This window comes from Tachypleus tridentatus, chromosome 13 (genome assembly GCF_004210375.1).
Source record: "Tachypleus tridentatus isolate NWPU-2018 chromosome 13, ASM421037v1, whole genome shotgun sequence".
In the NCBI taxonomy this organism is placed as follows: Eukaryota; Metazoa; Arthropoda; class Merostomata; order Xiphosura; family Limulidae; genus Tachypleus; species Tachypleus tridentatus.
In genome coordinates this window covers 201,956,646-201,972,054 of record NC_134837.1, presented here as the reverse complement: position 1 = coordinate 201,972,054, position 15,409 = coordinate 201,956,646, and the positions used below count along the sequence as shown (strand labels likewise).

Here is a 15,409-nt window from a genome sequence, read left to right as displayed (position 1 = left end):
TGATGGTGAGTTCTTTATAAATAAAGTTTTGGTGTTTTGGTGATGGTGAGTTCTTTATAAATAAAGTTTTGGTGTTTTGGTGATGATGAGTTCCTTATAAATGAAGCTTTGGTGGGTTTATTGATATTGAGTTCTTTATAAATAAGGTATTGGCGGGTTTATTGATGGTGAGTTTTTTGTAAATAAAGTATTGGTGGATTTATTGACAGTGAGTTCTTTATAAATAAAGCATTTGTGGGTATATTCATAGTGAGTTCTTTATAAATAAAGTATTGGTGGTTTTATTGATGGTGAGTACTTTGTAAATAAAATATTGTTGGGTTTATTGATGGCGAGTTCTTTCTAAATAGAGTATTGGTGGGTTTATTCATATGGAGTTCTTTAAAATAAAGTATTGCTGGGCTTGTTGATAGTGAGTTCTATATAAATAAAGCATTTTTGGGTTTATTGACGGTGAGTTCTTTATAAATGAAGCATTGGTGGGTTTATTGATTGTGAGTTCTTTGTAAATAAAGTATTGCTGGGTTATTGATTTTGAGCTCTTTATAAATAAAGTATTGGTAGATTTATTTATAGTGAGTTCTTTATAAATAAAGCATTGGTGTGTTTATTGATGGTGAGCTCTTTGTAAATAAAGTATTGGTGGGTTTATTGATGGTGAGTTCTTTATAAATACAGTATTGTTGGGTTTATTTATGGTGAGTTCTTTGTAAGTAAAGTATTGGTGGGTTTATTAATAGTGAGTTCTTTATAAATGAAGCATTGGTGGGTTTATTGATAGTGAGTTTTTTAGAAATGAAGCATTGGTGGGCTTATTGATGGTGAGTTTTTTATAAATAAAGCATTTGTGGGTTTATTTATGGTGAGTTCTTTATAAATGAAGCATTGGTGGGTTTATTGATATTGAGTTCTCTATAAATAAAGTACTGGTGAGTTTTTTATAAATAAAGCATTTGTGGGTTTATTTATGGTGAGTTCTTTATAAATGAAGCATTGGTGGGTTTATTGATATTGAGTTCTCTATAAATAAACTACTGGTGAGTTTATTGATGGTGAGTTCTTTATAAATAAAACATTTTTGGGTTTATTGATGGTGAGTACTTTGTAAATAAAATATTGGTGGGTTTATTGATGGCGAGTTCTTTGTAAATAAAGTATTGCTGGGTTATTGATTTTGAGCTCTTTATAAATATAGCATTGGTGTATTTATTCTTGGTGAGTTCTTTGTAAATAAAATATTGATGGGTATATTGATAGTGAGTTCTTTATATATAAAGTATTGGTGGGTTTATTGATGGTGAGTTCTTTATAAATACAGTATTGCTGGGCTTGTTGATAGTGAGTTCTTTATAAATAAAGCATTTTTGGGTTTATTGATGATGAGTTCTTTATAAATGAAGCATTGGTGGGTTTATTGATGGTGAGCTCTTTGTAAATAAAGTATTGTTGGGTTTATTGATGGTGAGTTCTTTGTAAATAAAGTATTGGTGGGTTTATTAATAGTGAGTTCTTTATAAATGAAGCATTGGTGGGTTTATTGATAGTGAGTTCTTTATAAATGAAGCATTGGTGGGTTTATTGATGGTGAGTTCTTTATAAATAAAGCATTTGTGGGTTTATTTATGGTGAGTTTTTTATAAATGAAGCATTGGTGGGTTTATTGATATTGAGTTCTCTATAAATAAAGTACTAGTGAGTTTATTGATGGTGAGTTCTTTATAAATAAAACATTTTTGGGTTTATTGATTGTGAGTTCTTTATAAATAAAGTATTGGTGGGTTTATTGGTAGTGAGTTTTTTATAAATAAAGCATTGGTGGGTTTATTGATGGTGAGTTCTTTATAATTAAGGTGTTGGTGGGGTTATTGATGGTGAGTTCTTTATAAATGAAGCATTGGTGGGTTTATTGATAGTGAGTTCTCTATAAATAAAGTACTGGTGGGTTTATTGATGGTGAGTTCTTTATAAATAAAACATTTTTGGGTTTATTGATTGTGAGTTCTTTATAAATAAAGTATTGCTGGGTTTATTGATAGTGTGTTTTATAAATAAAGTATTGGTGGGTTTATTGATGGTGAGTTCTTTGTAAATAAAGTATTGATGGTTTGTTTCATAGTGAGTTCTTTATAAATAAGGTATTGGTGGGTTTATTGGTAGTGAGTTCTTTATAAATAAAGCATTGGTAGGTTTATTGATGGTGAGTTCTTTGTAATTAAGGTGTTGGTGGTGTTATTGATGGTGTGGTTTTTGTAAATAATATATTGATGGCTTTATTGTTAGTGAGTTCTCTATAAATAAAGCATTGGTGGGTTTATTGATGGTGAGTTCTTTATAAATGAAGCTTTGGTGGGTTTATTGATAGTGAGTTCTTTATAAATGAAGCATTGGTGGGTTTATTAATGGTGAGTTCTTTATAAATGAAACATTGGTAGGTTTATTGATGGTGAGTTCTTTATAAATAAAGCATTGGTGGGTTTATTGATAGTGAGTTCTTTATAAATAAGGTATTGGCGGGTTTATTGATGGTGAGTTTTTTGTAAATAAAGTATTGGTGGATTTATTGACAGTGAGTTCTTTATAAATAAAGCATTTGTGGGTTTATTCATAGTGAGTTCTTTATAAATAAAGTATTGGTGGGTTTATTGATGGTGAGTACTTTGTAAATAAAATATTTGTGGGTTTATTGATGGCGAGTTCTTTGTAAATAAAGTATTGCTGGGTTATTGATTTTGAGCTCTTTATAAATAAAGTATTGGTAGATTTATTGATAGTGAGTTCTTTATAAATAAAGCATTGGTGTGTTTATTGATGATGAGCTCTTTGTAAATAAAGTATTGGTGGGTTTATTGATGGTGAGTTCTTTATAAATACAGTATTGCTGGGCTTGTTGATAGTGAGTTCTTTATAAATGAAGTATTGGTGGGTTTATTGATGGTGAGCTCTTTGTAAATAAAGTATTGTTGGGTTTATTGATGGTGAGTTCTTTGTAAATGAAGCATTGGTGGGTTTATTGATGGTGAGTTCTTTATAAATGAAGCATTGGTGGGTTTATTGATGGTGAGCTCTTTGTAAATAAAGTATTGTGTGTTTATTGATGGTGAGTTCTTTGTAAATAAAGTATTGGTGGGTTTATTGATGGTGAGTTCTTTGTAAATAAAGTATTGATGGTTTGTTTCATAGTGAGTTCTTTATAAATAAAGTATTGGTGGGTTTATTGGTAGTGAGTTCTTTATAAATAAAGCATTGGTAGGTTTATTGATGGTGAGTTCTTTATAATTAAGGTGTTGGTGGTGTTATTGATGGTGTGGTTTTTGTAAATAATGTATTGGTGGGTGTATTGATAGTGAGCTCTTTATAACTAAAGTATTGGTGGGCTTATTGAAGGTGAGTTCTTTATAAATAAAGTATTGGTGGTTTTTTGATGGTGAGTTTGTAAATAAAGTATTGGTGGGGTTTTTCATAGTGAGTTCTTTATAAATAAAGTATTGGTGTGTTTTATTATAGTGACTTCTTTATAAATAAAGTATTGGTGGGCTTATTGATTGTGAGTTGTTTGTAAATAAAGTATTGGTGGGTTTATTGATGGTGAGCTCTTTGTAAATAAAGTATTGGTGGATTTATTGATGGTGATTTGTTGATGAGTCTCATATGATATATCTAATTGTTGTTATTTAAACATTTTGACTTCATTGTTGATGAGTCTTACATGATATGTCTACTTGTTGATAAGTTTTAAGATCTCGTGAGTGAAAGCAAAGAAGTGTATGTTATTGTATAAGAACTATACTCCATCTGCAGCATCCAATGCCTATGAGACTTATCATCCAGTGCCAGGTCTCTTTAAGAGTGGTTAGTGGACATGTAAAAAGTATATAGTGGGGTTGGTGCTTGTGCTAGATTAATCTTAAATCGACTATGTTTACACATAAATAGTTACACTGACTATATGTACATAAATACCTTTCAGATACACACGCCAACAATCAGAGAACAGTGTAATGACGTTATTAAATTAAATGTTTACTGAAAGACATTGTAATCATATACAACTTAGTTTTGCTGACACAGTTATCCCTGAGTTTCTAGTGTACTCAAGATTTAATGTTTGAAAATCAGTTTGCTGACATCGTAATCTCTTTGTTCCAGACTTTAGCAATATCGATTCCCAGTACAAGTGTAAAGAAGAAGGAATGAACGAATGGGTGGTACACTTGATGGTCACGTGGCTGTTATTAGCCAGTGTTTCAAAGAGGTCTCATCCTGCCAGTCATAGGTAGCTGTCAAAATCATTGTATTATTTTTATGTATTTATTTATTTTTTGTAGACGAAAGTAATTTATGGAAATATGTGTAGATGTAATTAATATTAACTTTACATATGAGCAAACTACATCCGTAAAACGAAAGTAAAGGTCAAGCTGATAATGAGTGTATCTAATCAAGTATGTTCTTCCTATGTCTCTAATTATAAAGTTTCAAATGCATTGTTTCGCCAGCCGTGTACTCTGGCTGTTAACAGTGTTTTCGTTCGTAAATATTACGAACGAAACTGAACACAGTTTTAAAATGGCGTAGCTTTTTTAAGGTATGTGATATATTATCGGACATTAATCATTATACTTTGTTTGTTTTGTTACTAAGAGCAAATCTACCCAATGGGCTATCTGTGTTCTGCCAATTACACGTATTGAAACCTAATTGTTAACGTTGTAGATCTTTAATTTACCACTGGGAGAGCAAGACGTTATTAGTAGGATTCTTGGCAACATATAGAAATAAAAATTGAATTCCTCAAAGTTAGCTAAGTTTTTACTGGTCAGTACTTGAATAAGTTTTTTTGTTGGTGCTAAAGGACTTGCTGTCGCTATTTGTGTTTTTGTAAAAAGTGTATGTGACCTCAGGCTGAACTATCACCCCAGTATTCTGAAAAGTGTATGTGACCTCAGGCCGATGGAAAGATCACTATCTTGTGATTTTTTTTTTTGTTTAAATAAGAACTTAGCTTTCCGATAACTTACTCAACGATTCTTTGTGAAGAGAGAAAGGTCTGTGTTTTGTTGAAAAGAAATAAGCCCAACTTTGTATTACTGGCTCATTTCCTGGAATCCATTCGTCTATTCTTTGTTTTCTACGTCCTTGAAACGACTTATTTGTATGGTTTAAACCTCTACTTCTTTAGTTTCGTGGCCTAAGGTTAAGATACTCGTCTCGCAATATGCGAGTTGCCTAACTAACGTTAACTCTCCTCTAGACGTGGATTGGTGTTCGAGCAAGCCTAACTAACGTTAACACTCCTGTATTCAGCAGATTCGAATTCTGTCACCGAAAATATCCTCTCTTTCAGCTTTATTTGTTTGTAAAACAGTAACCGGTGGATGATGTCGACTAGCTGCCTTCTTTGTAAATTGTCACTCCAAAATTAAGGACGGATAGTGCATATAGCTCTGGAGTGACTTATGGCGAAATTCAGTAAACAAATAAATCCTTTAGTTTCGAATGTGACGTTGTTCAGTTACCTCTTTTATTAGCTGTACTCACATAAATTCAGCAATCGTTCAAGCTTATGTGTTACTGTATAAGAGAAACGATGTACATATAATTTGTATTTTTAATTCTAGTTTTAAATGTACTAAGGTTCTGAAGATTATGAACGTTCTGTGGTGTGACCAGATGCTAAAGCTAGTTTTATGTTTTTTTAGAAATATATGATGCATTTGGAAAACTATTTTGGCAAGACTTCATTTAAATTTTTGAACGCAATATTTCAATTTGTGTTGTTTCTGTAACTCGTGTGAAATCGATTTATGAATATTTTAGCATAAAGTAAAATATATCTTTGGAAGTGAATTTTTCTGAAATAGCTTGTTTTTTACAGTGACGTTGTAAACACATTTCAAAATGTTGAAAGCCTTTTCTCTCGTGGCAGGTTTTACATTCCGGGTAATTACACTTAAAGACTTCTTAAGATAGGTTTCATATTATGGGAGACACACAGTTGACTTAATTGTAATAGTTTATGCTACAAAAAACAAAAAACAGTGGCATTGTAGCTAATGTGCTGGGCTGCGAACCGAGAGACTAAAGTTGGAGTAGCTTAACTGTGACAGGTAATGCTCTTTTTTCTGTTCAAAGAAGTGGACAAAGACCTAGTGGTAGCAGTTCTTGTTGGACGGCTGCCTTCCTTCTGGTCATTGGTTCAATAGTTGAACTTTGCAGGTTTCTGCTCTAATTATTTAGCCCACATGAATTAAATGTCGATTCGGTTGAAAATTGTGACTCCAGTTCTACATACAGACCTGATCAATATTATATAGCTCACAAAATTTACACCTGAAACACTAAACGTAATCCTTATTTACGCCTACAGATAAGTGTATAAAGCTGTCAAAGTAGGGATTTAATCTTATAATGTGTTTTGAAAGATATTTAAGTTCATGCATGACATGTTTACAGTTTATAAAAATATCTGTATATGCAGATATACACAGACCAGTCAAGTGAGCCGGAGAATCTTTTAGCAATAGTCCGAGCCGTCTCGGGGCTAGCTCCACTGACGTGATTGGGAAGCTAGGTAATAGATGAAAAATTACTATTTTAGAAAATTGTATATTGTTATATCGGAAATATTGGCGACATTTTATACGTATTGTGAGTATATATCTACATAATATATCGTAACCAATACTTTGAATCTTCAGTTTTTCACTTAGGATTTTTTTTTTTGTGAGTAAATTATTTGGGATCCTTGTCGATCCTTACTATAACGTTCTAACTTACTTAATAATAACAAAACCTATTTTCTTAATATGAGTAAAATCTCCACTTCTACGAAGTAAGTGAAATTTCTTGATTCAGTTGGTTGTTTTCTAGCACGCGAGATTTCACAACTAGCAAGCTGAGATTGAATATGTGCAACACCAAAAATGTTATTTGCACTTTAAGCTGTGGATGTATTAAAAGTCACGGTCAATTATTCAGTGTAGGTGGTTGGGTGCTGTCTTATGGTCAGATATCCTTATAATAATTGAAAATACAAATTTAATTAAATAAACCACTGAAAATTATGAATAACATATGTTACAGTAAACTTAATGTATAATGATTTGCAGTAAATTTGAGGCGGGGAATCAGGATAGGAAATATAGAGTGTCAAAATTTCATAAACTGGTGTGTGAGTTGGGACTCAGCCTTACTTTCTAACTAGCGTGCCACTTATAACTCTAAAAAATCTTCATTGAGTTTTCCTTGACAACATGATAGTGTTGTTAGTTTTAATTTTTACTCCTCAGAAGAACAATGTGAGGGTATGCATATTTTTTGAAGCCTTTCTACATAAGAACGGATTTATTTGTCGACGTTACACAAGTCATTCCTAGTTTTGAAGTGATAAATTACAAGGAAGCCAGTTAGCACTATCCACCATCAACCCTTGTTAGACCGAATAGTGTGATTTTAACCTCCACTTGTATAAGACACTCTCTTACTGATAGTGCAAAATGTGAATTTTTTGTCTTTAATGGGACATGAAGAAGAAATCCACAGATTGGCATGCTAACATCTTTGCTTCGTAAGAACTGGAATGTTGAACAAGAATAGTTATATTTTATGAAATTTGACTGTGGGAGTAGGACCTCACTAAGTATATTTTTCAGAAGTACCAACAGAAACGTTTACTTGTTTCAATAGAGATAGTTCAGTATAACGAAGGTTAATGTTGAATTGTTAGTTGGTACAGAAAAACTAAACCAGGACAAACTTCTGTGTCGTGTTTTTTTAAGGCGACGGCGCAGTATTATATTGCCACATAGAACTAGAATTGGTGCTGTTTGAACTAAAATTATTATTTTTATACTTAAGTTACCTATAAACTTTATAGTTAGATTTAACTTACACTACATGGCCAAAAGTATGTAGACACCCGACCATCACACCCATATGTGCTTGTTGAGCATGTCATTCCAAAAAACATGAACATTAATATGGAGTTGGTCCCCCCTTTGCTGCTATAACAGACTCCACTCTTCTGGGAAGGCTTTTCACTAGATTTTGGAACGAGGCTGCAGATATTCGCTCCTATTCAGCCACAAGAGCATTAATGAGGTCAGGCACTGATGTCGGGCAAGAAGGCTTGGCTCGCAGTCGGCGTTCCAATTCATCCCAAAGGTGTTCGATGGGGTTGAGGTCAGGGCTCTGTGCAGACCAGTCAAGTTCTTCCACACCAATATCGGCAAACCATATCTTTTTGGACCTCGCTTTGTGCAAGGGGGCATTGCCATGCTGAAACAAAAAAAGGCTTTCTCCAAACTGTTGCCACAAAGTTGGAAGCACACAATTCTCTAGAATATCATTGTATTCTGTAGCACTAATATTTTCTTTTATGGAACTAAAGAGCCTAGCCCAAACTATGAAAAATAGCCCTAGGCCATTATTTCTCCTTCACAAAACTTTACAGTTGGCACTATGCATTCAGGCAGGTAGCGTTCTCGTGGCATCTGCCAAACCCAGATTCTTCCGTTAGAATTCCAGATAGTGAAGTGTGATTCATCACTCCAGAGAACGTGTTTCCACTGCTCCAGAGTCTAATGGCAGTGTGTTTTACACTCCTCCAACCAATGCTTGACATTGCACATGGTTGATGTTAGGCTTGTGTGCTGCTGCTTGGCTATGGAAACCCATTTTATGAAGCTCCCGACGAACAGTTCTTGTGCTGACGTTGCTTCCAGAGGCAGTTTGGAACTCGGTAATGAGTGTTGCATCTGTGGACAGACATTTTTACGCGCTTCAGCACTCTGCGGTACCGTTCTGTGAACTTGCGTGGTCTGCCACTTCGTGGCTGAGCTGTTGTTGCTCCTAGACGTTTCCCCTTCACAATAACAACACTTACAGTTGGCCGGGGCAGCCCTAGAAGGGCAGAAATATGACGAACGGATCTGTTGGAAAGGTGGCATCATATGACAGTGCCACGTTGAAAGTCACTGAGCTCTTCAGTACGACTCATTCTACTGCCAATGTTTGTCTGTGGATATTGCATGGCTGTATGCTTAATTTTAAACACGCGTTAGCATTGGATGTGGCTGAAATAGCCGAACTCACTAATTAGAAGGGGTGTCCAAGTACCTTTGGCCATGTAGTGTATCTATACAAAGTGTAGTTATGCTTAACTGACTTGTATATGGTATTGTGAGGCTTAAATGACCTTCACATGATATTATTAGCTTAACTGATGAATGCAAGGAGTTATGCTTAGTTTATCTACACGCAATATAGTTAGACTTAAATGACCTGTAAATTATATAGTTAGTTCAAAGTAAGAAACGTTTTCTCCCAACTTACGTTGAACTCAAATAACATTGACACACGTTTTAAAAAGTTATTAAACCTATTTTTGTTTGTTCATTTGGAAAGAATAAAATGTGAATATTTAATCTTAAAATATTCGTTTCTAGAATCTTTGTGGAACTGTATAATTCTGTATATATTTTGTTCTTCTAACTTTTTAAAACTTTTCTTTTACAGTGTCATGAAGAATATTTCAAACTTCCAAATACTATAAAATTCACTATGTGAATAAAACTATACTAAAATTAATGGATACAATTCACTCAGAGAAATGTATCATTACTACATTTATAAACAGTTGTGCATGATTTATTCTTATTCAGTCTTAAAAAAATATTTTATTTTCATTTCATCTCCTTTTCTTCACACAAAACAAAAGAACTGTGAAAACGTTTAATAATTAGACATCAGTATTAGAGTAAATTGGTAATAGGTAATTATGATATTGAAACAAATGCCTCATTTGAACAAATTATTGAGTTTTCACATCTTATATCTGAAAGACAGATTAACGTTTTCAAACTCAGGAAAACACTGACAATTTTACTTTGTAAGATGTGAAAACTATAATATTCTGATAGTTGTATTTGTTCTTTTACTCAGTAAAATGTGAAAACTGTAGAATTCTAATACTTGTATTTGTTGTTTTACTTAGTAAGATGTGAAACTATAAAATTCTGATAGTTCTTTTTGTTGTTTAACTCAGTAAGATGTGAAATTATAATATTCTCACAGTTATATTTGTTCTTTTACTCAGTAAGATATGAAACAATAAAATTCTGACGATTATATTTGTTGTTTTACTCAGTAACATGTGAGACTATAATATTCTGATGGTTATATTTATTGTTTACTCAGTGAGATGTGAAATTACACAATTCTGATGGTTGTATTTGTTGTTTTACTAAGTAATATGTGAAAATTATAAAATTCTGATTGTTATATTTGTTGTTTTACTCAGTAAGATGTGACACTGTAATATTCTGATGATGGTATGTATTGTTTTACTCAGTCAGATGTGAAACTAAAATGCTGATGGTTATATTTATTGTTTTACTCAGTAAGATGTAAAATTATGAAATGTTTATGGTTGTATTTGTTGTTTTACTTAATAAGATGTGAAACTATAAAATTCTAATGGTTATATTTGTTGTTTTACTCAGTAAGATGTGAAACTATTAAATGCTTATGGTTATATTTATTGTTTTACTCAGTAACATGTCAAACTATAAAATTCTGATGTTTATATTCATTGTTTTACTCAGTAAGATGTGAAACTATGGAATTCTGAAGGTTATATTTGTTGTTATATTAAGTAATATGTGAAAATTAAAAAATTCTGATTGTTATCTTTGCTGTTTTACTCAGTTAGATGTGAAAACTATAGAATTATGAGGGTTATATTTGTTGTTTTATAAGATGTGAAAGTATGATATTTTGATAGTTATATTGGTTGTTTTACTCAGTAAGATGTGAAACTATAAAATTCTGATGGTTATATTTGTTGTTTTATTCAGTTTGATGTGAAACTACTAAATGCTTATGGTTATATTTGTTATCTTACACAGTAAGATGTGAAACAATAATATTCTTATGGTTATATTTGTTGTTTTACTCAGTCAGATATGAAACTATAAAATATCTATTGTTTTATTTGTTGTTTTACTCATTAAGATGTGAAACTGTAAAATGCTTATGGCTATTTTTGTTTCATTATATCAGTATGATGTGACAACTATAGAATTGTGAGGGTTATATTTCTTGTTTTACTTAGTAAGATATAAAACTATAAAATTTTCATCGTAATATTTGTTGTTTTATTCAGTAAGATGAGAAAACTATAGAATTATGATGTTTATTTTTGTTTTTTTACTCACTAAGATGTGAAACTAATATTGTCATGGTTGTATTTATTGTTTTACTTAGTAAGATGTGAAAACTATAAAATTCTTATGGTTATGTTTGTTTCATTCCATCAGTAAGATGTGAAAACTATAGAATTGTGAGGGTTATTTTTGTTTTTTACTCACTAAGATGTGAAACTGTAAAATGCTTTTGGTTATATTTGTTGATTTACTGAGTAAGATGTGAAAGTATGAAATGCTTATGGTTTGTTTATTGTTTTAAGAAATAATGCCAACAATGGTGCAAGCCAAGAAACTAAAATGTATTCTTCCCCTTGGCAACCATGGTCAAGCAGCCAGGAATTGATGCAGGAAGCTAGGCCAGGAAACGTGTTGATAAACAATGATCACATTGTTGTGTCTCCGAAGTCTAAAGATTCGGTCGTGAAGTCGAGGATGAATCCCCTCATGAACTGTGTCTGTCCGAATACGAAACGTCGACATAGAAAAATGTTTCCGAAGAACAAAAGCAAAAATAGTAGTGTAGCTGGACAACTGAATCATTCTAGGGAACTTTCTAATAATAGCATGGCGGTTTCGAACAATTCCATTTCGTACACAAACAAAGATATTTCGCCAACGAAACGAACAACGTTGTCGGTTTCCGAGGCTCATGAAGCTGACGTAAATAACCCTTCTACTGATCATTATGTTATCATTATTGGAGATGAATTAGTAGAGTTCATTGAAGGAGAAATCATATACGAACGTTGTCTAGTGAAAACCGAGTCGTATGAGGGTCTGACCGTTGCAGATGTCGAAGATCGTGTAGGCGATTTAATAGGACAAGGAATAGAGGTGGCTAAAATCATAGTTCACGTGGGTTCCAACGACATCGTGCCAGAGCTAGCAGCAGCAAGTTCATTAGTAGTCGAACGATTGAAACATCTAATTGACACCGTCCACAGGATTTTGTATCCATCGTCTGTAGGATTTGCCATATCTAGTATCCTGCCGAGACCTGACGATTTTAGTAGTTTCAACAATAAAGCAAACCTTATCAACTCGGAGGTGAAATGGTATGCAGAACACAGGGGACTAGAGTTCATTGATCACTTCAACACGTTCTGGGAGAACGGTCAAGTTAATGGTTATCTGTTCTTCTTCGATGGAACGTTAAATGAGAAAGGAATGATGGCGTTTGAAGAAAAGCTACTCGGACAAGGAATATGTAGTAGTGAAAACGAAACTAGCAGAGATGAAAGTGTAAAACACAGGTAAGTCGTTTAACATTATAATCGTTTTGTTGTTGTTTTTAACTAGAGGCATCAGCATTAGGTAAAGAAATGCTAGTTAATGTGAGAAACTGGAGTTATGAGAGACAACAAGAGTAAATAAAGGTTAATAGGTAGTTCATATTTTACGCCAGTATATGTGTAATTTCAGAATCATAATATAGGTTTCAGAAGATAATGTAACATGATATCCACTGGATTGTTGATACGTACAGCAACTAAACGAAACTGCTTCCTACTTTACCTGTTTGGGCTTGATGGGGGATGCTGGGAGCTTGGAATTTCACAGGCAACAATACAGGTTTGAATCCATGCAGTATCACAAAATATTCCACCACTTGATGCTTTGTGTGCATCATAAGTGTAACAGTCAATCACTTATTGTCCTACCGGACGCTACTGACTAGCTTGTCTTCCCTAGTTCAGATATTTAAAATTATGGACAGCGGGAGTTAGGATTTGGTAGCTTTACATATCGTCTTAATAATGTAAAGCATTCCTATAATAAAAAACACAGTCTGTTAGAAAGAACAATACTGATGTATAAGGTGACATATTTTATAGTATTATTTGTAAACAATGAAGATACAATAATCCTGTTATTAATCATCCATTTTTGACAGACTACACTACTTGAAGAGTCGCTATTCTCCAAGTTTAACAGATTACACTACCTGAAGAGGCGTTATCCCCCGTGATTCACAAGTTACACTACTTGAAGAGTCGTTACCCTCCATAGCTGACAGATTACACTACTTGAAGCCATGTTTGACAGATTACACTACGTGAAGAGTTGTTATTCTCCATAGTTGCAGATTACGCTACTTAAAGAGTCGTTATTCTCCATGGTTGACAGATTACACTACGTAAAGAGTCGTCATGCCCCATGATTGACAGATTACACTACGTGAAGAGTTGTTATCCTCCATGGTTGACAGATTACACTACGTGAAGAGTCGTTATTCTCTATAGCTTACAGATTACACTACTTGAAGCCATGTTTGATAGATTACACTACGTGAAGAGTCGTTACCCTCCATGGTTGACAGGTTACGCTACTTGAAGAGTCGTTACTCTCCATGGTTGACAGATTACGCTACTTGAAGAGTCGTTACCCTCTATGGTTGACAGATTACACTACTTGAAGCCATGTTTGACAGATTACACTACGTTAATGTCATTAATTATTGAAAGAAGTTTTACAGTATCAATTGTACTGCGTTGTTCTGTTGACAATACGTTTTATCTATTATTAAGCGTGAAGTTGGTACAGAAACCTGATATTTTGCGTTATATACCGTAAGACTTACTGCTAGAAGAATACAACATAGTCCTAAATATGATGTTCTAGTACAGGGTGGAAGTAATGAGAAAAGAAGAAGTTGAAATTTGCATGTCATCAGTATGAAAGAAATATAATAACTTTGTCTCAAAATATACAGGAAACTTCATTATTCATATACCAATTAAATGTATTTATAGTAAGAATAAAGTTTTCATTTCTAAAATATCAGATGCTAATAAAACTTGTATGAAGATCTGACAGTGACTGTTTCTTAAATGTTGACCATCTATAAATGCCTAGAGTAATGTGGTTTTAATTTCTTTGTTAAACAGTGGTCAAGAATCCGAATATGGTCTATCTTTGGAATTATAGTCTTACTTGTTGTGATAACATTCCTTCGGGTTTTATCAGAAATGAAGGGTCTGGTTGTTGTAATGAAGTGTTAAGGCTTAGTGATACAAACACTAAATAAATTGTACTTAACTAGATAATCTAATCTCAGTTGATTCTCTAGATGTTCACACTTGAAGAAACAGTCAGCCATCAATGTTTTAGTAATCAACAGCAGGTTTGGATGTTCACACGATAATAACTAATGTAACAGTAATCAGTGATTTTTTGAAAAGGTAAATCATGTCCTCATTGGCCTGAAAAAAATTAATGCAGTCTATTAACACATTATCGGTAATGTGATAGGTTTCATATATCCACAATATAACTTTTATACTCTAATAAAAGGAATCATCCAGGATTCGGCTTAAGTAATAGATTTACCACATTTGAAAGCTACTTATTAAACATCATAATCACGATACATGAATCGTATTGTGGCCATTAATGTATTAGTTGTAGTCATCTGGTGGTCATATTCGATTCAGTAAAGGAAAAATAAATTCCTCTACAAATTAGAGTAATATTGTAAAAGGATTCTTTGACCCTCAAAAGGTTTTTAATATGTATTCATAGACACCAAACTTATTGCTGTAACTGGCAGAAGGCGTGAAATTACCACTTATTTTTTGTGGCAGCCATCTTGGACATTTAATTTTCCCCAGGTGTTACAAGGTTGTTTCTTGTAGATCTTTAATTAATATTCTGAATAAAGTTATAAACACGTTGAATGAACAATACTTTAAGATTTTCTTGTCTTTTGTGTTAATGAAAGTTAAAAAAATTATATTTTCTTTTTTAATTAAAACATTTCAATTACTGACACTTCTTTAGCTTTACCACAACAATACTTACAAAAATTATTCTAGATTTGTCTGTGTGTGACGATACATTTGCTATATAAGGGTTATCTGCATTAGCCCACATAATTTAATAGTGATAGACAGAAGATGGCAGGCAGTCAATGCAACCTTCCAACCAAATAGTGGGATTGCCAGTAACATTATAACACCCTCAGGTTGAAAGAGCGAGCATATATGGTGACGGGGATTTGAACATGGGCCACTCAGAATGGGAGTCAAATGGTTTAACAAACAGGCCGGGTCAGTGAGTATGTTCATAGAGAAAAGAATGAAACAACATGTAAAACAGTAAAGTAGTTCTTATTTAGACTCAAAGTTCTAAATGGAATATAAGATATTACCAATATTAGCTTTAAACATCTTAGTTTTATTATGACTTGTACTCAACAATTA

At 33.0% G+C, this 15,409-nt stretch overlaps 1 protein-coding gene across 3 annotated transcripts in view; it reads left to right on the top strand.

Moving 5' to 3' along the window:
- The first annotated feature begins 4,143 nt into the window (after window positions 1-4,143).
- The window catches only part of LOC143237594 (glycine receptor subunit alpha-2-like), a 35,638-nt gene continuing 24,372 nt past the window's right edge, over window positions 4,144-15,409 (top strand). The window contains exons 1-2 of one of the 3 annotated variants that reach the window (XM_076477028.1): window positions 4,144-4,273; window positions 11,468-12,460. In XM_076477028.1, the coding sequence (XP_076333143.1) occupies window positions 4,191-4,273; window positions 11,468-12,460 (1,076 nt within the window). In that variant the 5' untranslated portion in view covers window positions 4,144-4,190. Of the gene's footprint in view, window positions 4,274-4,493; window positions 4,586-11,467; window positions 12,461-15,409 lie in introns of those variants that run through there. The other 2 variants (XM_076477029.1, XM_076477030.1) reach the window with 2 other exon arrangements.